The sequence below is a fragment of the Oncorhynchus nerka genome, linkage group LG27 (genome assembly GCF_034236695.1).
Source record: "Oncorhynchus nerka isolate Pitt River linkage group LG27, Oner_Uvic_2.0, whole genome shotgun sequence".
Lineage (NCBI taxonomy): Eukaryota > Metazoa > Chordata > Actinopteri > Salmoniformes > Salmonidae > Oncorhynchus > Oncorhynchus nerka.
In genome coordinates, this window is record NC_088422.1 from 79,474,716 (window position 1) to 79,498,796 (window position 24,081).

Genomic DNA, 24,081 nt, shown 5'->3' on the forward strand with positions numbered 1-24,081 from the left:
TGCCTGTTACGCGAATGCAGTAAGCCAAGGTAAGTTGCTAGCTAGCATTAAGCTTATCTTAGAAAAAACAATCAATCATAATCACTAGTTAACTACACATGGTTGATGATATTACTAGATATTATCTAGTGTGTCCTGCGTTGCATGTAATCTGACTGAACATACAAGCATCTAAGTATCTGACTGAGAGGTGGTAGGCAGAAGCAGGCGCGTAAACATTCATTCAAACAGCACTTTCGTGCGTTTTTGCCAGCAGCTCGTCGTTGTGCGTCAAGCATTGCGCTGTTTATGACTTAAAGCCTATCAACTCCCGAGATGAGGCTGGTGTAACCGAACTGAAATGGCTAGCTAGTTAGCTCGCGCTAATAGCGTTTCAAACGTCACTCGCTCTGAGCCTTCTAGTAGTTGTTCCCATTGCTCTGCATGGGTAACACTGCTTCGATGGTGGCTGTTGTCGTTGTGTTGCTGGTTCGAGCCCAGGGAGGAGCGAGGAGAGGGACGGAAGCTATACTGTTACACTGGCAATACTAAAGTGCCTAATAACATCCAATAGTCAAATGTTAATGAAATACAAATGGTATAGAGGGAAATATTCCTATAATAACTACAACCTAAAACTTCTTACCTGGGAATATTGAAGACCCATGTTAAAAGGAACCACCGAGCTTTCATATGTTCTCATGTTCTGAGCAAGGAACTGAAACGTTAGCTTTCTTACATGGCACATATTACACTTTTACTTTCTTCTCCAACACTTTGTTTTTGCATTATTTAAACCAAATTGAACGTTTCATTATTTACTTGAGGCAAAATTGATTTTATTGATGTATTATATTAAGTTAAAATAAGTGTTCAGTGTTGTTGTAATAAGTGTTCAGTATTGTTGTAATTGCCATTATTACAAATAAATAAATAAAAATCGGCCGATTAATTGGTATCGGCTTTTTTGGTCCTCCAATAATCGGTATCGGCGTTGAAAAATCATAATCGGTCGACCTCTACTCTGGACGGTTCAGACTTAGAATATGTGGACAACTACAAATACCTAGGTGTCTGCTAAGACTGTAAACTCTCCTTCCAGGCTCACATTAAACATCTCCAATCCAAAATGAAATCTAGAATCGGCTTCCTATTCCGCAACAAAGCATCCTTCACTCATGCTGCCAAACATACCCTCGTAAAACTGACTATGCACACACACTTCGGCGATGTCATTTACAAAATAGCCTCCAACACTCTACTCAACAAATTGGATGCAGTCTATCACAGTGCCATCCGTTTTGTCACCAAAGCCCCATATACTACCCACCACTGCGACCTGTACTCTCTCGTTTGCTGGCCCTCGCTTCATACTCATTCGCCAAACCCACTGGCTCCAGGTCAACTACAAGTCTCTGCTAGGTAAAGCCCCGCCTTATCTCAGCTCACTGGTCACCATAGCAGCACCCACCCACAGCACGCACTCCAGCAGGTATATCTCACTGGTCACCCCCAAAGCCAATTCTTCCTTCGCCTGCCTCTCCTTCCAGTTCTCTGCTGCCAATGGCTGGAACGAACTGCAAAAATCTCTAAAGCTGGAGACTCTTACCTCCCTCACTAGCTTTAAGCACCAGCTGTCAGAGCAGCTCACAGATCACTGCACCTGTACATAGCTCATCTGTAAATAACCCATCCAATCTACCTCATCGCCATACTGTATTTATTTACTTATCTTGCTCCTTTGCACCCCAGTATCTCTACTTGCACATTCATCTTCTGCACATTCTACCATTCCAGTGTTTAATTGCTAATTGTAATTACTTCACCACCACGGCCTATTTATTGCCTTACCTCTCTTATCCTACCTCATTTGCACATGCTGTATATAGATTTTTCTACTGTATTATTGATTGTATGTTTGTTTATTCCATGTGTAACTCTGTGTTGTTGTATGTGTCGAACTGCTTTGCTTTCTCTTGGCCAGGTCGCAGTTGCAAATGAGAACTTGTTCTCAACTAGCCTACCTGGTTAAATAAAGGTGAAATAAAAAAATTCCTCTGAGGGGGAGAGGTGCCAGACTTGAAGTGCCTGTCTGCCTGGCTGGATGGATGGCTGGTGGAGCCCAGAGAGTAACACACTGTTACAGCATTGCAGCATTACTGCCTGGTGTCACTTCACATAAAGCCTGGCTAATTCTGCACCAGGAGCAGTTTAGAGGGGCTCTGATCTCAGATTAAGAGACGCACAATCCACTTCCTTGACATCAGCAGCCTGGTTATCCATTTAAATTGTTATGAAAGCTCAGCACAGCCAAGTGCCAAGCGAACCAGATGCTGGCTTCATGTTTGTGTGTGTGTGTGTGTGTCCATGTCAGTCACTGTGTGTGTGTGCATGTTGTTTGTGTTATGTGTGCGTGCATGTGTGACGGGTCGTTCCATGGGCAGGCGTAGGGTCCGATGGCATAGGGGGCAGAGCAGGGCTTATAAGAGGGAGCTGAGGCCAGACCAGATCAATCCAGCATGTGTGGGCAGATGTATAGGGAATCTCCCAGGCAGCCACAGAGCCCCAGTGTTGTATGATGTAATGTGTTAATACACAGGCAGCATTACGTGCATGGTGAAAAGGCCATCAGGTTTATGACAAACACATTGGCTCACTGCTAAAGTGTTGACTATTGGAGCTAACAGGCAAGGATTATGGAAATATTCAGGAAAAGCATGAGACATGGTTGCATGGTTGAGTTTCAGATGCTAATGATCTGATGTGTTTCTGTGAACCATCGAGGACTCCACTCTCTCTCATATTCCTTCTATCTTGTCATGTATTGTCATGTTATGTCTTGTTCCTGTTCTTTCTCTTCACTTCGTTTCCCCCTGCTGGTCGTATTAGGTTACCTTCTCTCCCTTTCCTTCCCCCAGCTGTTCCTCATCTCCTCTAACTACCTCGTTTACTCTCTCCCTCCTGTTCCCTTTTTTCCCTCTGATTAGGTCTCTATTTCTCTCTCTGTTTCTGCTTCTGTCTTTGTCAGATTCTCGTTTGCTTCACCCTTGTCCCGTCCTGTCGTAATCTGCCTCTTCATCAGATGCTACGTGTGATCAGGTACCTCTGTCCTCTACAACCCACGCCTACCCGGAGAGATCAGCAGTCTGTTGCCGCTAACCCTGCTATTCTCCTCTGCTGCTAGAAGGGGACTCTCCTGTAAAGATCAGAGGACTTTATGATTTATTTGTCGCCCTCTCTGCGGGTTGTCTATTTTGTCATCCGATACATCTGAAGAGGATTTATGTCTTCCCTGTGTTTGGACATTAAAAGACTCTGTTTCTGTTAAACCGCTTTTGGGTCCTCACTCACCTGCATAACAGTAGAATCTGACCAAGAATGGACCCAGCGACTTCGGATCCTCTCCACTCAGCCGTCGAGATCCAGGGAGCGATGCTAGGCAGACACGAGCAGGAATTGTCTGCTGCTCGACATGCCGTTGAGACCCTGGCCGCCTAAGTCTCCGACCTCTCGAAACATATTCACCATCTTCGCCTCGATCCACCGGCTACTTCCAGGGCTTCCGAGTCTCCGGAGCCCAGAATTAATAACCCGCCGTGTTACTCTGGGGAGCCCACTGAATGCCGCTCGTTCCTCACCCAGTGTGATATTGTGTTTTCTCTCCAGCCCAACACGTACTCCAGGGGCACAGCTCGTATCGCCTACGTCATATCTCTCCTTAATCTGGGAGGCGAGGGCTGAGTGTACTAACCAGTATCAGAACTTTAAGGAGGAGATGATACGGGTTTTTGATCGTTCTGTTTTTGGGGAAGAAGCTTCCAGGGCCCTGTCTTCCCTATGTCAAGGTAATCGATCCATAACTGATTACTCTATAGAGTTTCGCACTCTTGCTGCCTCCAGTGACTGGAACGAGCCGGCTTTGCTCGCTCGTTTTCTGGAGGGTCTCCGCGCGGAGGTAAAGGATGAGATTCTCTCCCGGGAGGTTCCTTCCAGCGTGGATTCCTTGATTGAACTCGCTATTCGCATAGAACGACGGGTTGATCTTCGTCACCGAGCTCGTGGAAGGGAGCTCGCGTTATCCGTTGCCCCCCTCTCCGCATCACTACCATCTTCCTCCACTGGCTCAGGTGCTGAGCCTATGCAGCTGGGGGGTATTCGCATCTCGACTAAGGAGAGGGAACGGAGAATCACCAACCGCCTCTGTCTCTATTGCGGTTCCGCTGGTCATTTTGTCATTTCATGTCCAGTAAAAGCCAGAGCTCATCAGTAAGCGGAGGGCTACTGGTGAGCGCTACTACTCAGGTCTCTCCTTCAAGATCCTGTACTACCTTGTCGGTCCATCTACGCTGGACCGGTTCGGCAGCTTCCTGCAGTGCCTTGATAGACTCTGGGGCGGAGGGCTGTTTTATGGACGAAGCCTGGGCTCGGGAACATGACATTCCTCTCAGACAGTTAGGGAGCCCACGGCCTTGTTCGCCTTGGATGGTAGTCCTCTCCCCAGGATTCAGCGTGAAACGCTACCTTTAACCCTCACTGTCTCTGGTAATCATAGCGAAACCATTTCTTTTTTAATTTTTCGTTCACCTTTTACACCTGTTGTTTTGGGCCATCCCTGGCTAGTGTGTCATAATCCTTCTATTAATTGGTCTAGTAATTCTATCCTCTCCTGGAACGTCTCTTGTCATGTGAAGTGTTTAATGTCTGCTATCCCTCCTGTTTCCTCTGTCTCTTCTTCACAGGAGGAGCCTGGTGATTTGACAGGGGTGCCGGAGGAATATCATGATCTGCGCACGGTGTTCAGTCGGTCCAGGGCCACCTCCTTCCTCCGCACCGGTCGTATGATTGTAGTATTGATCTCCTTCCGGGAACCACTCCCCCAGGGTAGACTATACTCTCTGTCGGCTCCCGAACGTAAGGCTCTCGAAGATTATTTGTCTGTAGCTCTCGACGCCGGTACCGTAGTCCCTTCCTCCTCTCCCGCCGGAGCGGGGTTTTTTTGTTAAGAAAAGGACGGGACCCTGCGCCCCTGCGTGGATTATCGAGGGCTGAATGACATAACGGTTAAGAATCGTTATCCGCTTCCCCTTATGTCTTCAGCCTTCGAGATCCTGCAGGGAGCCAGGTTTTCACTAAGTTGGACCTTCGTAACGCTTACCATCTCGTGCGCATCAGGGAGGGGGACGAGTGGAAAACGGCGTTTAACACTCCGTTAGGGCACTTTGAATACCGGGTTCTGCCGTTCGGCCTCGCTAACGCTCCAGCTGTCTTTCAGGCATTAGTGAATGATGTACTGAGAGACATGCTGAACATCTTTGTTTTCGTTTACCTTGACGATATCCTGATTTTTTCACCGTCACTCCAGATTCATGTTCAGCACGTTCGACGTGTCCTCCAGCGCCTTTTAGAGAATTGTCTTTATGTGAAGGCTGAGAAGTGCTCTTTTCATGCCTCCTCCGTCACATTTCTCGGTTCTGTTATTTCCGCTGAAGGCATTAAGATGGATCCCGCTAAGGTCCAAGCTGTCAGCGATTGGCCCGTCCCTAAGTCACGTGTCGAGCTGCAGCGCTTTCTCGGCTTCGCGAATTTCTATCGTCGTTTCATCCGTAATTTCGGTCAGGTGGCAGCTCCTCTCACAGCCCTTACTTCTATCAAGACGTGCTTTAAGTGGTCCGTTTCTGCCCAGGGAGCTTTTGATCTCCTCAAGAAGCGTTTTACATCCGCACCTATCCTTGTTACACCTGACGTCTCTAGACAGTTCATTGTCGAGGTTGACGCGTCAGAGGTGGGCGTGGGAGCCATTCTTTCCCAGCGCTCCCATTCTGACGACAAGGTCCACCCTTGCGCGTATTTTTCTCATCGCCTGTCGCCGTCGGAACGTAACTATGATGTGGGAACTGCGAACTGCTCGCCATCCGCTTAGCCCTAGGCGAATGGCGACAGTGGTTGGAGGGGGCGACCGTTCCTTTTGTCGTTTGGACTGACCATAGGAACCTTGAGTACATCCGTTCTGCCAAACGACTTAATGCGCGTCAGGCTCGTTGGGCGCTGTTTTTCGCTCGTTTCGAGTTCGTTATTTCTTATCGTCCGGGCTCTAAGAACACCAAGCCTGATGCTTTATCCCGTCTCTTCAGTTCTTCAGTAGCCTCCACCGACCCCGAGGGGATTCTCCCTGAGGGGCGTGTTGTCGGGTTGACTGTCTGGGGAATTGAGAGGCAGGTAAAGCAAGCACTCACTCACACTCCGTCGCCGCGCGCTGTCCTAGGAACCTTCTTTTCGTTCCCGTTCCTACTCGTCTGGCCGTTCTTCAGTGGGCTCACTCTGCCTAGTTAGCCGGCCACCCCGGCGTTCGGGGTACGCTTGCTTCTATTCGCCAGCGTTTTTGGTGGCCCACTCAGGAGCGTGACACGCGTCGTTTCGTGGCTGCTTGTTCGGACTGCGCGCAGACTAAGTCCGGTAACTCCCCTCCTGCCGGCCGTCTCAGACCGCTTTCCATTCCCTCTCGACCGTGGTCTCACATCACCTTAGACTTTATTACCGGACTGCCTTCGTCAGCGGGGAAGACTGTTATTCTAACGGTTGTCGATAGGTTCTCTAAGGCGGCTCATTTTATTCCCCTCGCTAAGCTTCCTTCTGCTAAAGAGACGGCACAAATCATCATTGAGAATGTTTTCAGAATTCATGGCCTTCCGTCAGACGCCGTTTCGGACAGGGGTCCACAATTCACGTCTCAATTTTGGAGGGAGTTTTGCCGTTTGATTGGGGCTTCCGTCAGTCTCTCTTCCGGTTTTCACCCCCAGTCTAATGGTCAAGCAGAACGGGCCAATCAGACTATTGGTCGCATCTTACGCAGTCTTTCTTTTCGTAACCCTGCGTCTTGGGCAGAACAGCTCCCCTGGGCAGAATACGCTCACAACTCGCTTCCTTCGTCTGCGACCGGGCTATCTCCTTTTCAGAGTAGCCTCGGGTACCAGCCTCCTCTGTTCTCGTCCCAGCTCGCCGAGTCCAGCGTCCCCTCCGCTCAGGCTTTTGTCCAACGTTGTGAGCGCACCTGGAAGAGGGTCAGGTCTGCACTTTGCCGTTATAGGGCGCAGACTGTGAGAGCCGCTAATAAGCGTAGGACTAAGAGTCCTAGATATTGTCGCGGTCAGAGAGTATGGCTCTCCACTCAAAGCCTTCCCCTTAAGACAGCTTCTCGCAAGTTGACCCCGCGGTTCATTGGTCCGTTCCGTATTTCTCAGGTCATTAATCCTGTCGCAGTGCGACTTCTTCTTCCGCGACATCTTCGTCGCGTCCACCCGGTCTTCCATGTCTCCTGTGTTAAGCCCTTTCTTCGCGCCCCCGTTCGTCTCCCCCCATCCTTGTCGAGGGCGCACCTATCTACAGGGTCCGTAAGATTTTGGACATGCGTCCTCGGGGCCGTGGTCATCAGTACCTAGTGGATTGGGAGGGGTACGGTCCTGAGGAAAGGAGTTGGGTTCCATCTCGGGACGTGCTGGACCGTTCGCTGATCGATGATTTCCTCCGTTGCCGCCAGGTTTCCTCCTCGAGTGCGCCAGGAGGCGCTCGGTGAGTGGGGGGGTACTGTCATGTATTGTCATGTTATGTCTTGTTCCTGTTCTTTCTCTTCACTTCGTTTCCCCCTGCTGGTCGTATTAGGTTACCTTCTCTCCCTTTCCTTTCCCCAGCTGTTCCTCATCTCCTCTAACTACCTCGTTTACTCTCTCCCTCCTGTTCCCTTTTTTCCCTCTGATTAGGTCTCTATTTCTCTCTCTGTTTCTGCTTCTGTCTTTGTCAGATTCTCATTTGCTTCACCCTTGTCCCGTCCTGTCGTAATCTGCCTCTTCATCAGATGCTACGTGTGATCAGGTACCTCTGTCCTCTACAACCCACGCCTACCCGGAGAGACCAGCAGTCTGTTGCCGCTAACCCTGCTATTCTCCTCTGCTGCTAGAAGGGGACTCTCCTGTAAAGATCAGAGGACTTTATGATTTATTTGTCGCCCTCTCTGCGGGTTGTCTATTTTGTCAACCGATACATCTGAAGAGGATTTATGTCTTCCCTGTGTTTGGACATTAAAAGACTCTGTTTCTGTTAAACCGCTTTTGGGTCCTCACTCACCTGCATAACATATCTAGAACATGTATGGTGTTCTCACTCCCAATATCGAAGACAGCAGCAAGAAAAAGCTTTTGAGGCAATATCTCCAGCCTTTCAATAAACTTCTGTAATCCAATTCACTGATGCAATAACCAAGACTTGTTAAAGGCAGAGCCATGCAATTACTGAATATAATAGGCCCCGGGATCAATAGAGCCAGGATTGAGACTCCAGTTTCCAACATCTAGAGAGGCAGAGGAGCATAAAGATACTCAAATGATAACATCACAGTGGGCCCGTAATCAACATTTCAAATGTGTAACCATCTCGAATCCATTTCTACATAGATCATTAGTCTTGTCTAATTTGATTGGAAGGGAGAAGTGATACCCAACGCTGAGTGGAATTGAATCCCGGTGTACAGTATCATACTCTCTAAGGAGAGCAGTCAATCCTCAGGATGGGTGTTTTAACAGGAGCACACCAAGGTCATCTTATCTAATTCTGTAAGTTCAGAATAATAACACACCAGCCATCTACAGTAAATATCCAATGTTATTTTATCTGTTACATATGACGTTTTGGTTGATTTTGATACACCAGCCATCTACATATCCAACATTATTTTATCTATTGAATAAGCATATTGGCTTATTTTGATACACTAGTCATCTAAGTATCTAATATTGTTTAATCTATTTGAATAAGCATATTGGCTAATTTAAAGATGTTCTCTGAGTTTTAGTATACCAGTGAGTAAATAGCCAGTAGTGTTTGTGTAGAGATGACTCAGTGGTCTGCATTATACAGTTGCAAGAGAACTGGATGTTTTTTTTACAATTACCATTAGCCTCAATTGTCTATGCAGAATGCAGTTGTATATATTTAGCTGCTGTTAAAGTCACTCATTCATCATGGAGCCAGATCCATTTTGGCTGGTGCTGGTCCAGAAGCTTTCTCTTCCAGTGCACCCAGAGCCAAGGCCTGTCACATTAACTTGATTAATACAGCGTTACAGTAGAGAGAAATCTCATTTTAGTGTGAAATTACACAATTCAAAGTGGAAAGTCACTTAAATTTCCCCCCAGTTCAGGTTACAAGAAACAATACTTCACACACTCCAATCCTTTTTTTTTCATTAGAAAAAATAAATAATCGGTGCTCTGTCTGTGGTTACACTCAGACATATTTTTCTATATCGCTCTCTACACGCACGCGCGCACACACACAAAATGTGGGCTGAAGTACAATGCCATCTGCGCCATAACACTGGAAACAGTTGCTCCTTTTGATCAAATGCAAATGAGCTGCTTGGCTGTTCTATCAACTCTCCTGCCCTCGCCCTACCACCCGCCCAACAGCCCCCACCCAGCCAGTCCAGCCACACTGGGCTTTCACAGCATGGGCTGAATGATCTCTGAACAGCTTGTGATGGTGTGGACTCCACTCGCCTCACCACAGCGGGTCTCAGCCATAGAAGTAGAGTAACTAGATTGGGTTAAAAAAAAGACCCTTTGACCATGGCACATTGAGTTGCATGGGGATGCCGGTTCAAGTAATTATATTTCTTTGGCCTCAGCAGCCCCTGGACATGGAGGATGGATGCACTAAGTTTTAGCAAATTTGTTGGCAAATGAAACATCTCCCTATAAGACTCTATGAAAGCTTTGTAGTTGCGTCAGTCTGTGCAGTCCCGGCTGTACTGTATCTGCATGACTGAGTAGCATCACCATTGAGCAAATGAGTTAAGAAACAATAGCTTTCTCAACCATGGAGAAAGATGTGATGTGTAACATTACAAAGGCATCTGTTTTCATCTTCTCTATGGCAATACTGTGGCTGCTTGGTACATGGTTGAGAGAGCAGGCTAGATCAGTCTCTCTTTAGACAGCACCCTGGTACACTAAACTGTATGAGATTGCTCTGTTTTGAACTATTGTGGATGGATGATGGCTATTTTTGGTGCACTTCTTCCTAATGACAGGGCAGGAGAGAGGGTGGAGGTCGACTACACTGGTATATTTAGCACACTGTTGAATCCTCAGTCACCAACGCTCAGAGGGACATGAAATGTGAGTTCGGCAGCTCATCAGAAGTAGTCCCAAACCTACTCTATGTGCCCTTACCATAACATACACAGATCATTCAGACACTTCTAAAGTCATGCCACATGACATTCAAGGCATTGGAACTGCCAGGCAAGACAGAGAGTGGTTTTGTGAGTGATGGCGCGATTCATTGACTTCCCTACATCGCCAATGTTGGCCTTGGCATGATCAGTACATAGAGAAGGGATCAGAACATGGAGAAGGGTGCAGAACGTGGAGAAGGGATCAGAACATGGAGAAGGGATCAGAACATGGAGAAGGGATCAGAACATGGAGAAGGGATCAGAACATGGAGAATGGATCAGAACGTGGAGAAGAGATCAGAACGTGGAGAAGGGATCAGAACGTGGAGAAGGGATCAGAACGTGGAGAAGGGATCAGAACATGGAGAAGGGACCAGAACATGGAGAAGGGATCAAAACGTGGAGAAGGGATCAGAACGTGGAGAAGGGATCAGAACGTGGAGAAGGGATCAGAACGTGGAGAAGGGATCAGAACGTGGAGAAGGGATCAGAACGTGGAGAAGGGATCAGAACGTGGAGAAGGGATCAGAACGTGGAGAAGGGATCAGAACATGGAGAAGGGATCAGAACGTGGAGAAGGGATCAGAACGTGGAGAAGGGATCAGAACGTGGAGAAGGGATCAGAACGTGGAGAAGAGATCAGAACGTGAAGGGATAGATGAGAAAAGTGGAGAAGGGATACTTACATCACCACCACCAGCTACATCTGCCATGTTCATGTAGTTGTTGTTGTTGGCAAACTGCAAGAGAAGAGAACAGATCATCATTATACCTCTGGCCTCGTACCAAGATTATGTCAAATCAGTGTCACAGAGATATTTCCTTTCACAGATCCATTCAATTAGTGTCACTTGCGTTTACGTTTTTCACATTTACGTGTTGAGTTTAGTCCTAGTTGTTTCTGCTTGGGTGACATTGCTCTATTGTCACATAGTAGAAATATGTCTTTTGAGAAGCTGTAGCCAATTCACTGCAAGGTAATGAAAATCTGGAATCTGGAATAATGAAATTCATGCCTTATGAGATGGTAATTAAGCATGGGTTTGCATCACAAAGCAAAGTATCAAGATGCTCTGGCAGGTTATTAACTTCAAGTAACCCAAGGGAGGAGGATGCTGCCAAGGAACTAAAAAAAGATGTTGGGAGAGTACCAATAGGACATGGAGCGGTTGTGGTTTTTTGGATTGGTGAAAGGCAAGCATGAATGGAGGTGATAAGTGTAGCTAGATGAGCTATTACAAAATGTGTCCTTTAGTTTAGTTAAGAAATAGCAACAGCGCTGTGTTTTGCGTTCATGACGAGCCCCCTAAACCCACACACACAGCCCTCCTAGCAAAATGGCTGCCACTTCCTTTCTTCTGAGACACAAGCATGCTGACAGGTAGGAACAATGGGACACAGAATGAAGAATTATGCACTAGCAGCTGGGCCCTAGAGCACAATGCACCTCTCTGTGACCAGGCTACAGCAGCAGCACAAACCCCACAAACCCCAGCCTACACCGGGCAGGGAGGAAGAGGGGAAGAGGTTTGTGTCTTCATGAGTCCTCCCTCTGTGACCAGGCTACAGCAGCAGCACAAACCCCACAAACCCCAGCCTACACCGGGCAGGGAGGAAGAGGGGAAGAGGTTTGTGTCTTCATGAGTCCTCCCTCTGTGACCAGGCTACAGCAGCAGCACAAACCCCACAAACCCCAGCCTACACCGGGCAGGGAGGAAGAGGGGAAGAGGTTTGTGTCTTCATGAGTCCTCCCTCTGTGACCAGGCTACAGCAGCAGCACAAACCCCAGCCTACACTGGGCAGGGAGGAAGAGGGGAAGAGGTTTGTGTCTTCATGAGTCCTCCCTCTGTGACCAGGCTACAGCAGCAGCACAAACCCCACAAACCCCAGCCTACACCGGGCAGGGAGGAAGAGGGGAAGAGGTTTGTGTCTTCATGAGACCTCCCTCTGTGACCAGGCTACAGCAGCAGCACAAACCCCACAAACCCCAGCCTACACCGGGCAGGGAGGAAGAGGGGAAGAGGTTTGTGTCTTCATGAGTCCTCCCTCTGTGACCAGGCTACAGCAGCAGCACAAACCCCAGCCTACACCGGGCAGGGAGGAAGAGGGGAAGAGGTTTGTGTCTTCATGAGTCCTCCCTCTGTGACCAGGCTACAGCAGCAGCACAAACCCCAGCCTACACCGGGCAGGGAGGAAGAGGGGAAGAGGTTTGTGTCTTCATGAGTCCTCCCTCTGTGACCAGGCTACAGCAGCAGCACAAACCCCAGCCTACACCGGGCAGGGAGGAAGAGGGGAAGAGGTTTGTGTCTTCATGAGTCCTCCCTCTGTGACCAGGCTACAGCAGCAGCACAAACCCCACAAACCCCAGCCTACACCGGGCAGGGAGGAAGAGGGGAAGAGGTTTGTGTCTTCATGAGTCCTCCCTCTGTGAGACACTTTCTCCATTTGCACAAAGCACTGGAATAATCTCGTTTTGTGTAATTATTACAAAGTCATTCTAGTGAAACATTATGAAAGTGGAACAACTCAAATATAGAGGGAGAGAAAAAAATGGTTTCTTATCTTAAGCGGAAGCCAAACAATAGTGGAAACAAATTAAGATCAGAGCGAGATGAGAAGTGCATTCATTTATTTTCCACTCCTTTGTTTTTTTCTCCCCTCGTTTTCTTGTGAGTGGTTAGTATGCGAATGTAATTACGGAAAGAACTGCGGCTAATCAACTACGAATGGTATCCATTAATTAGCCTATGCCTTGGAGAGAGAGCGTGTAGAATCAGCAGCAATGTTAACAGTGTAATGCACCAATGAGAAGGGAAGCCACAAGCCCCACTAGCAGTTGGCAAAGCAGGTGGTTTGATACATTCAACACAACCCGTTTGTAGACCTCTTTACCTGGAGCTGTCCCACTGAACTGCATCTGAGCACTGGGGTTCACACACACACACACACACACACACACACACACACACACACACACACACACACACACACACACACACACACACACACAGAGAGTTGCAGATAACCTCAACTGTGAAACCTCTGTCAATAAGGAGCGGTCCTCCCTTCCCCCTTCTGTATTTTCAGACCTGACATGGCCAGGGTATTCTATGGTCAGGCATTCTGAGAAGCACACACACACACACACACATATCTGGCATTCTGAGCAGCACTCGGCTAGTAATTAACCTCAACGCAGCCTGGGCTTATCTGTGAAGTGTTACACTGTCCCCTTCTTCTTTTAGATTACAAATTGAATCCTCAGAGATATCTCTCTCTATTGAAACACAGGCAACATTGTGTTGATGTGGGAAGATATAGGAAGGTTTTGTGCAGTGCTACCTCTGTTCCTAACCCCCCTGGGTTTTTTTCTGGTAAGTGAGACGTTAGGGGGTGAACAAACAATAGCTCTGGAACCAAGAGAACTCTGAACATTGTGGGAAATGGAGAGGGAACATAAGGATCTAAGGAGGTGAATACATTTTGTTGTTATTGTGGGCTTTCTAACGGCAAGAACTGATGCGGAGGTAGGCTATGTCTTCCCAGAGCATGCAGGTAGTGTGTTGGTTGTCAGTGTTTAGTTATTCATTAACGTCATCAACATCCAACTGTTTCCCAATGCAATTACTACTTGCAACATACAGATGCAGGATCTTAATTTGATCACTCTTTTTATGCTGAATATTTTTCAGTGCCGCAGAAAATGCAGACGAGCTTCATGATATACACAAATTCACTGAAAACCAGCACTAACACGTGGTTATATTAACAGTATTCCACATTTCATGTAGCCTAATTTTGACCAGCTAATACCCTAACCACCGATCAAGCAACATTATGGACTAAACATTAAAATCCTTTTGCACAGGATTATTTTGCTGTGACAATACAGATCAAATTAAGATCTGTAAACTTACCGCCTCTGTGGTGTGTGCTCCCAACACATGGTGAATTTATACCTCAATAACACAAACACCACGCTCTAAGGTGAGACAATAGGAAAACAACCAACAACAATTGATGCTGGCCTGAGTTCCAGTAAATTAGCTTCAGTGAAAACACTGCAATAAGGAAAGGCCATTAATTAGTATTGTGAAACTCTTTAGGAAGACTGTCCCATTTCCATGAGATGTGTTTTATTGTGCTTCCAGTTCCAGGGCACATTGGGTACAAGTCCAACTCTCCCCTGAGAACTAGACTGTATCCCAAATGGCACCCTATGCCCTATGTAGTGCACTACTTTTGGGCCCTTGTCAAGAGCAGTGCACTATAAAATGAATAGGGTGCCATTTGGGACACATACTAGTCTCTTACCAACACCATTGGAAATGGTCCCCAGCCACCAGAATCAATCTTGACCATTAAGAGCTCTACCCTACCGTGGCAGTCGCTTGGCCACATCCTCAGTGGACAGCGAGTAGCAACATCTTGTTATTGTTATATTGTTGCTCCCAATTCATTTGGTGAAACGCCGGCGTTTAATGTTCATGTTTCACGGCCGGCTCTGATTGAGTCAAATGCCAGATGAAATTAAGTGTGATTGGAAGGACTGTGCAGCTGACGGCAGAGCCTGCACTAAAATGGGTCAGAGCAGACAATAAGCGCTCTGTAGTTAAAATGATGAGATGAGCAGGATGGATGAACAAACTCTGCCTGCTACAGTCCTCGTTAGGACAAAACCAAACCACGCTATGTTACACAGGAAGCTTTTTGGCAGCAGTGAAATCTGACACTGGTGGAACTAAGATTGTCTGGGGTATTATCACCCGAACATGACAGAGTAAATGTTACAGAAATGTTATCATGGGGTGTTCTTACATGAACCAGGGAACTGGGGGTGAAAAATCTGTAGGAACATAGGAGCACAGCAGCAACAGGCCAGGCAAACCTGTTACAAAGCATTAGACAGCCCTCACATTCAAGCTCCAAGCTCAGCATGTTTGGAAAAACAAGTGATGTCTCTCTTTCTCTTTCCCAATCTCTCTTTCTCTGTCATTCTCTCTCTCTATCTCCTAAAGGCTCTATCTGGCAGAGGGGAACAAGCAGCAGTAGAGTAGAGTAGAGCTTTAAAATAGCCTTGGGATAGAAGGCTTTTATAAACAGACTGGATCCATGGCCAAAGGAGCTCTGTGTAACATGAGCCTCGACGGTGTGAGAGAAACAGAAACGACAGAGCAAACACACTGACTGACCGGCCATCTACCTAGTGTTTTCACTCCCAGCCACTTCCTCTCTATCTGCACCAGCAGCACATTTCTTTCTTCAATAAATGTTTCAGAGAACAGAGAATTAAAGAGCTTACATGATCCTGATCCTGCCGTGAAAAGGCTGTAAATGCTGTACTGTCTGAGAAAACACTCATAGAGAGAGACAGAAAAGCATTAAGCTTTCCTCACATTGAATCAGATGAAGAGATGCATTTAATTTCTCTCTGTGTTTTGAGAAGGGAAAGAATACCCAATCCTTTGCAATTGGCAGTCTTCTCTCACATTATAGTGCTATGATGAGCTTTGTGAGAGCTGGAAGAGGAGGAGGGGAAATTGTTTACATCTTCATTTGCTGAGATGCATTTGTTTTCTCCATGTACTGTAAATACCATAGTAGTTCATTGGATTGTTTTTATTTGGAAAGACTTTCCACTACAGGTCGACCGATTAATGGGAATGGCCGATTAATTAGGGCCGATTAATTAGGGCCGATTAATTAGGGCCGATTAATTAGGGCCGATTTCAAGTTTTCATAACAATCGGAATCTGTATTTTTGGATGCCGATTTGGCCCGTTTTTTTTTTTTTTACACCTTTATTTAACTAGGCAAGTCAGTTAAGAACACATTCTTATTTCCAATGATGGCCTAGGTACAGTGGGTTAACTGCCTTGTTCAGGGGCAGAATGACAGATTTTTACCTTGTCAGCTCAGGGATTCAATCTTGCAATCTTACAGTTAACGAGTCCAACGCTCTAACCACCTGCCTCACGAGGAGCCTGCCTGTTACACGAATGCAGTAAGAAGCCAAGGTAAGTTGCTAGCTAGCACTAAACTTATCTTATAAAAAACTATCAATCAATCATAATCACTAGTTAACTACACATGGTTGATGATATTACTAGTTTATCTAGCGTGTCCTGCATGCATATAATCGATGCGGTGCGCATTCACGAAAAAGGACTGTCGTTGCTCCAACATGTACCTAACCATAAACATCAATGCCTTTCTTAAAATCAATACACAGAAGTATATATTTTTAATCCTGCATATTTAGCTAAAAGAAATCCAGGTTAGCAGGCAATATTAACCAGGTGAAATTGTGTCACTTCTCTTGCGTTCATTGCACGCAGAGTCAGGGTATATGCAACAGTTGGGCCGCCTGGCTCGTTGCGAACTAATTTGCCAGAATTTTACGTAATTATGACATAACATTGAAGGTTATGCAATGTAACAGGAATATTTAGACTTAGGGATGCCACCCGTTAGATAAAATACGGAATAGTTCCGTATTTCACTGAAAGAATAAACGTTTTGTTTTCGAGATGATAGTTTCCGGATTCGACCATATTAATGACCTAAGGCTCATATTTCTGTGTGTAATTATGTTATAATTAAGTCTATGATTTGATGGAGCAATCTGATTGAGTGGTGGTAGGCACCAGCAGGCTCGTAAGCATACATTCAAACAGCATTTTTGTGGGTTTTGCCAGCAGCTCTTCGCTGTGCTTCAAGCATTGCACTGTTTCTGACTTCATGCCTATCAACTTCCGAGATGAGGCTGCTCATAAATGTGGAGATAAAATAAGATACAGGGGGGAGAACAAGTATTTGATACACTGCCGATTTTGCAGGTTTTCCTACTTACAAAGCATGTAGAGGTCTGTAATTTTTATCATAGGTACACTTCAACTGTGAGAGACGGAATCTAAAACAAAAATCCAGAAAATCACATTGTATGATTTTTAAGTAATTCATTAGCATTTTATTGCATGACATAAGTATTTGATCACCTACCAACCAGTAAGAATTCCGGCTCTCACAGTCCTGTTAGATTTTCTTTAAGAAGCCCCCCTGTTCTCCACTCATTACCTGTATAAAAGACACCTGTCCACACACTCAATCAAACAGACTCCAACCTCTCCACAATGGCCAAGACTAGAGAGCTGTGTAAGGACATCAGGGATAAAATTGTAGACCTGCACAAGGCTGGGATGGGCTACAGGACAATAGGCAAGCAGCTTGGTGAGAAGGCAACAACTGTTGGCGCAATTATTAGAAAATGGAAGAAGTTCAAGATGACGGTCAATCACCCTCGGTCTGGGGCTCCATGCAAGATCTCACCTCGTGGGGCATCAATGATCATGAGGAAAGTGAAGGATCAGCCCAGAACTACACGGCAGGACCTGGTCAATGACCTGAAGAGACCTGGGACCACAGTCTCAAAGAAAACCATTAGTAACACACTACGCCGTCATGGATTAAAATCCTGCAGCGCACGCAAGGTCCCCCTGCTCAAGCCAGCGCATGTCCAGGCCCATCTGAAGTTTGCCAATGACCATCTGGATGATCCAGAGGAGGAATGGGAGAAGGTCATGTGACCCGAAACACACAGCCAGGGCAACTAAGGAGTGGCTCCGTAAGAAGCATCTCAAGGTCCTGGAGTGGCCTAGCCAATAGAAAATCTTGACAGCCCCGAAACCTGAAGGATCTGGAGAAGGTCTGTATGGAGGAGTGGGCCAAAATACCTGCTGCAGTGTGTGCAAACCTGGTCAAGAACTACAGGAAACATATGACCTCTGTAATTGCAAACAAAAGTTTCTGTACCAAATATTAAGTTCCGCTTTTCTGATGTATCAAATACTTATGTCATGCAATAAAATGCAAATAAATTCCTTAAAAATCATACAATGTGATTTTCTGGATTTTTGTTTTAGATTCCGTCTCTCACAGTTGAAGTGTACCTATGATAAAAATAACAAGCCTCTACATGCTTTGCAAGGCAGTGTATCAAATACTTGTTCTCCCCACTGTAACTGTTTGGTATAGTCAGCTTGGACTGTTGCGCTGGTTTGGTCAACATACAGTCCAGATTCACAAGAGCATGAACAGAGAGAAAAGACATCGAAAACCAAATTTTGTAAGAATAAATCAAGTATTTCTTTCCGCTCAAGTCTTGGACTGCAAAATTCCATACTAAATGTAATACAAAGGGTCTAGAATCTTCCTTTTCCATCTGCACTTTAGACTATTCAATTCCAAAGTTGACTCTCGTGAATAAATCAAAATGAAATGACCTCACAATAAGTGATTGGCTATGTAAAGAAAACAATGTCTACTCTGTGATGGACGAGACACAGAATGAGCAGAATATAGGCTACTTAGGTTACACAATACAATCCAAAGCCATCAGTATCAGTACCTGCTTGACAGCAGGTAAGCACCTTGACTGTGTTCCTCCTCCATCCTCCTCACAGAAACACCAAAAACGAATTCAATCTAGAACAGACATTTGCCAGAAACATATCAGCTGCTGACAAGCAATTTTACAGTTCAACTATGAGCTCAGTAATCACAGCATAGCCTCTGTTCTCCAGGACATGATGCTTATGCTAATGTGTTCTCCAGTCCAGTCATCTTTCTGTAAGAAGGATAAAACACTAGTCAACTTGCAACTACACTAGCATCCAGTTCAGTCCAGAGTATAACCATAAGTAATTTGCTCTGTTGTTTTTATTTATTTTAATATTTCCTTTAAGATGCCAGCCACTGTAGCTTTGTCCCTTTCATTTAGCAGAAGGGAAGGAGACCAAGACTAGCAATACAAATGGAACACTTTCCCTACTGCCCAACCTCCACCAGGCCAGTTGCAGCTTGGGTAAACACCCATCTCTGATTCCCTGGGTCCTCCTCACCAAATACATGCTCATTTACCACCCAATTCAGGGTAAACAGTCTGCAGCTGGACCCTCCTGTGATTATAGGGGCTATTCACCACCAGCATGCCCCCATACATGCAGTGCCAAGCTGACACATATAGATATATATATACCTCACTATGTGTTCGGCAGTCAATTTGTAAAGCGACTCCAGTGCACAGCGTGTCCACACAGTCAGCTCACAAGCTGAGTTCTGATCTGCAGGAGGAATCGATCCGTAATTCAGTTTAAAGCTAAAAATCATTACTCCCACAGAACAGCAGACTGTTCCCTCCCATAAGAACTAACTGACTGCTGGTCCAGGACTACACAAGAAGTAACATTAAAGTGAATTTCTTTCTCTCTGTCTATCTGTCTCCCATCTTTCCTTCTCTCTCATTCTCTCTACCTCTCTCTCTCGGTCCCTTACACTCTCCCCCTTACTCTCTCTCTGTCCCTTACTCTCTCTCTCTGTCCCTTACACACTCTCTCTGTCCCTTACACACTCTCTCTGTCCCTTACACACTCTCTCTGTCCCTTACACACTCTCTTTGTCCCTTACACTCTCCCCCCTCTTACCCTCTCTCTGTCCCTCTTCTCTCTGTCCCTTACACACTCTCTGTCCCTGTCTCTGTCCTTACACACTCTCTCTGTCCCTTACACACTCTCTCTGTCCCTTACACACTCTCTCTGTCCCTTACACACTCTCTCTGTCCCTTACACACTCTCTTTGTCCCTTACACACTCTCTCTGTCCCTTACACACTCTCTCCCTTACACTCTCCTGTCCTTACACACTCTCTCTGTCCCTTACACACTCTCTCTGTCCCTTACACACTCTCTCTGTCCCTCTCTCTGTCCCTTACACACTCTCTCTGTCCCTTACACACTCTCTCTGTCCCTTACACACTCTCTCTGTCCCTTACACACTCTCTCTGTCCTTACACACTCTCTCTGTCCCTTACACACTCTCTTTGTCCCTTACACACTCTCTCTCTCTCTGTCCCTTACACACTCTCTCTGTCCCTTACACACTCTCTCTGTCCCTTACACACTCTCTCTGTCCCTTACACTCTCTCTGTCCTTACACACTCTCTCTGTCCCTTACACACTCTCTCTGTCCCTTACACTTACTCTCTCTCTGTCCCTTACACACTCTCTCTGTCCCTTACACACTCTCTCTGTCCCTTACACACTCTCTTTGTCCCTTACACTCTCCCCTCCCCTTACTCTCTCTCTCTGTCCCCCTTACACACTCTCTCTGTCCCTTACACACTCTCTCTGTCCCTTACACACTCTGTCCCTCTGTCCCTTACACACTCTCTCTGTCCCTTACACACTCTCTCTGTCCCTTATACACTCTCTCTGTCCCTTATACACTCTCTCTGTCCCTTACACACTCTCTCTGTCCCTTACACACTCTCTTTGTCCCTTACACTATCTACCCCTCTCCCCCTTACTCTCTCTCTCTGTCCCTTACACACTCTCTCTGTCCCTTACACACTCTCTCTGTCCCTTACCCTTTACACTCTCTCTGTCCCTTACACACTCTCTCTGTCCCTTACACACTCTCTCTGTCCCTCCCTCTCTCCCTGTCCCCCTTACACTCTCTCTGTCCCTTACACACTCTCTCTGTCCCTTACACTCTCTCTGTCCCTTACACACTATCTCTGTCCCTTACACACTATCTCTGTCCCTTACACACTCTCTTTGTCCCTTACACACTCTCTCTGTCCCTTACACACTCTCTCTGTCCCTTATACACTCTCTCTGTCCCTTACACACTCTCTGTCCCTTACACACTCTCTCTGTCTCTTACACACTCTCTCTGTCCCTTACACACTCTTCTGTCCCTTCTCTTTGTCCCTTACACTCTCTTTGTCCCTTACACACTCTCTCTGTCCCTTACACACTCTCTTTGTCCCTTACACACTCTCTCTGTCCCTTACACACTCTCTCTGTCCCTTACACACTCTCTCTGTCCCTTACACACTCTCTTTGTCCCTTACACTCTCCCCCCCTCTCCCCCTTACTCTCTCTCTCTGTCCCTTTACACTCTCTCTGTCCCTTACACACTCTCTCTGTCCCTTACACACTCTCTCTGTCCCTTACACTCTCCCCCTCTCCCCCTTACTCTCTCTCTCTGTCCCTTACACACTCTCTCTGTCCCTTCTCTCTGTCCACTCTCTGTCACACTCTCTCTGTCCCTTACACACTCTCTCTGTCCCTTACACACTCTCTCTGTCCCTTACACACTCTCTTTGTCCCTTACACTCTCCCCCTCTCCCCTTACTCTCTCTGTCCCTTACACACTCTGTCCCTTACACACTCTCTCTGTCCCTTACACACTCTCTCTGTCCCTTACACACTCTCTCTGTCCCTTACACACTCTCTCTGTCCCTTACACACTCTCTCTGTCCCTTACACTCTCTCTGTCCCTTACACACTATCTCTGTCCCTTACACACTATCTCTGTCCCTTACACACTCTCTTTGTCCCTTACACACTCTCTCTGTCCCTTACACACTCTCTCTGTCCCTTATACACTCTCTCTGTCCCTTACACTCTCCCCCTCTCCCCCTTACTCTCTCTCTCTCCCTTACACTTACACACTCTCTCTGTCCCACACTTACACCCTTACTCTCTCTGTCCCTTACACACTCTCTGTCCCTTACACACTCTCTCTGTCCCTTACACACTCTCTTTGTCCCTTACTCTCTGTCCCTTACACACTCTCTCTGTCCCTTACACACTCTCTCTGTCCCTTACACACTCTCTCTGTCCCTTACACACTCTCTCTGTCCCTTACACACTCTCTCTGTCCCTTACACACTCTCTTTGTCCCTTACACACTCTCTCTGTCCCTTACACACTCTCTCTGTCCCTTACACACTCTCTCTGTCCCTTACACACTCTCTTTGTCCCTTACACACTCTCTCTGTCCCTTACACACTCTCTTTGTCCCTTACACACTCTCTCTGTCCCTTACACACTCTCTCTGTCCCTTACACACTCTCTCTGTCCCTTACACTCTCCCAACCTCTCCCCCTTACTCTCTCTCTCTGTCCCTTACACACTCTCTTTGTCCCTTACACACTCTCTCTGTCCCTTACACACTCTCTCTGTCCCTTACACACTCTCTCTGTCTCTTACACACTCTCTCTGTCCCTTATACACTCTCTCTGTCCCTTACACACTCTCTTTGTCCCTTACACACTCTCTCTGTCCCTTACAATCTCTCTCTGTCCCTTACACACTCTCTTTGTCCCTTACACACTCTCTCTGTCACACTCTCTATGTCCCTTACACACTCTCTCTGTCCCTTACACACTCTCTCTGTCCCTTACACACTCTCTCTGTCCCTTACACACTCTCTCTGTCCCTTACACTCTCCCCCCCTCTCCCCCTTACTCTCTCTCTCTGTCCCTTACACACTCTCTCTGTCCCTTACACACTCTCTCTGTCCCTTATACACTCTCTCTGTCCCTTACACACTCTTTCTGTCCCTTACACACTCTCTCTGTCCCTTACACACTCTCTCTGTCCCTTACACACTCTCTTTGTCCCTTACACACTCTCTCTGTCCCTTACACACTCTCTCTGTCCCTTACACACTCTCTCTGTCCCTTACACACTCTCTCTGTCCCTTACTCCCTTACACACTCTCTCTGTCCCTTATACACTCTCTCTGTCCCTTACACTCTCCCCCCCTCTCCCCCTTACTCTCTCTCTCTGTCCCTTACACACTCTCTCTGTCCCTTACACACTCTCTCTGTCCCTTACACACTCTCTCTGTCCCTTACACACTCTCTCTGTCCCTTACACACTCTCTTTGTCCCTTACACACTCTCTCTGTCCCTTACACACTCTCTTTGTCCCTTACACACTCTCTCTGTCCCTTACACACTCTCTGTCCCTTACACACTCTCTTTGTCCCTTACACTCTCTCTGTCCCTTACACACTCCCCCTCTCTCTCTGTCCCTTACACACTCTCTCTGTCCCTTACACACTCTCTCTGTCCCTTACACACTCTCTCTGTCCCTTACACACTCTCTCTGTCCCTTACACACTCTCTCTGTCCCTTACACACTCTCTCTGTCCCTTATACACTCTCTCTGTCCCTTACACACTCTCTTTGTCCCTTACACACTCTCTGTCCCTTACACACTCTCTTTGTCCCTTACACACTCTCTCTGTCCCTTACACACTCTCTCTGTCCCTTACACACTCTCTCTGTCCCTTACTCTCCCCCTTACTCTCTCTGTCCCTTACACACTCTCTTTGTCCCTTACACTCTCCCCCACACTCTCTGTCCCTTACACACTCTCTGTCCCTTACACACTCTCTTTGTCCCTTACACCCCCTCTCTCCCCCTTACTTACTCTCTCTCTCTGTCCCTTACACACTCTATCTGTCCCTTACACACTCTCTGTCCCTTACCCTCCCCCTCTCTGTCCCTTACACACTCTCTCTTGTCCCTTACACACTCTCTCTCTGTCCCTTACACACTCTCTCTGTCCCTTACACACTCTCTCTGTCCCTTCTCTCTGTCCCTTACACACTCTCTCTGTCCCTTACACACTCTCTCTCTCTGTCCCTTACACACTCTCTTTGTCCCTTACACACTCTCTCTGTCCCTTACACACTCTCTCTGTCCCTTACACACTCTCTCTGTCCCTTACACACTCTCTCTGTCCCTTACACACTCTCTCTGTCCCTTACACACTCTCTCTGTCCCTTACACACTCTCTTGTCCCTTACACTCTCCCCCTGTCCCCTTACTCTCTCTCTCTGTCCCTTACACACTCTCTCTGTCCCTTACACACTCTCTCTGTCCCTTACACACTCTCTCTGTCCCTTACACACTCTCTCTGTCCCCTTACACACTCTCTCTGTCCCTTACACACTCTCTCTGTCCCTTACACTCTCTCTGTCCCTTACACACTCTCCCTGTCCCTTACACACTCTCTC

The 24,081-nt window shown here is 46.8% G+C and overlaps 1 protein-coding gene across 1 annotated transcript in view; it reads right to left on the reverse strand.

Moving 5' to 3' along the window:
• LOC115112490 (TOX high mobility group box family member 3-like) overlaps positions 1-24,081 on the reverse strand; it is a 75,222-nt gene that overhangs the window by 19,084 nt on the left and 32,057 nt on the right. Inside the window, exon 2 of the mRNA XM_065012041.1 lies at positions 10,894-10,947. Coding sequence (XP_064868113.1) covers positions 10,894-10,947 — 54 coding nt within the window. The remainder of the gene's footprint in view (positions 1-10,893; positions 10,948-24,081) is intronic.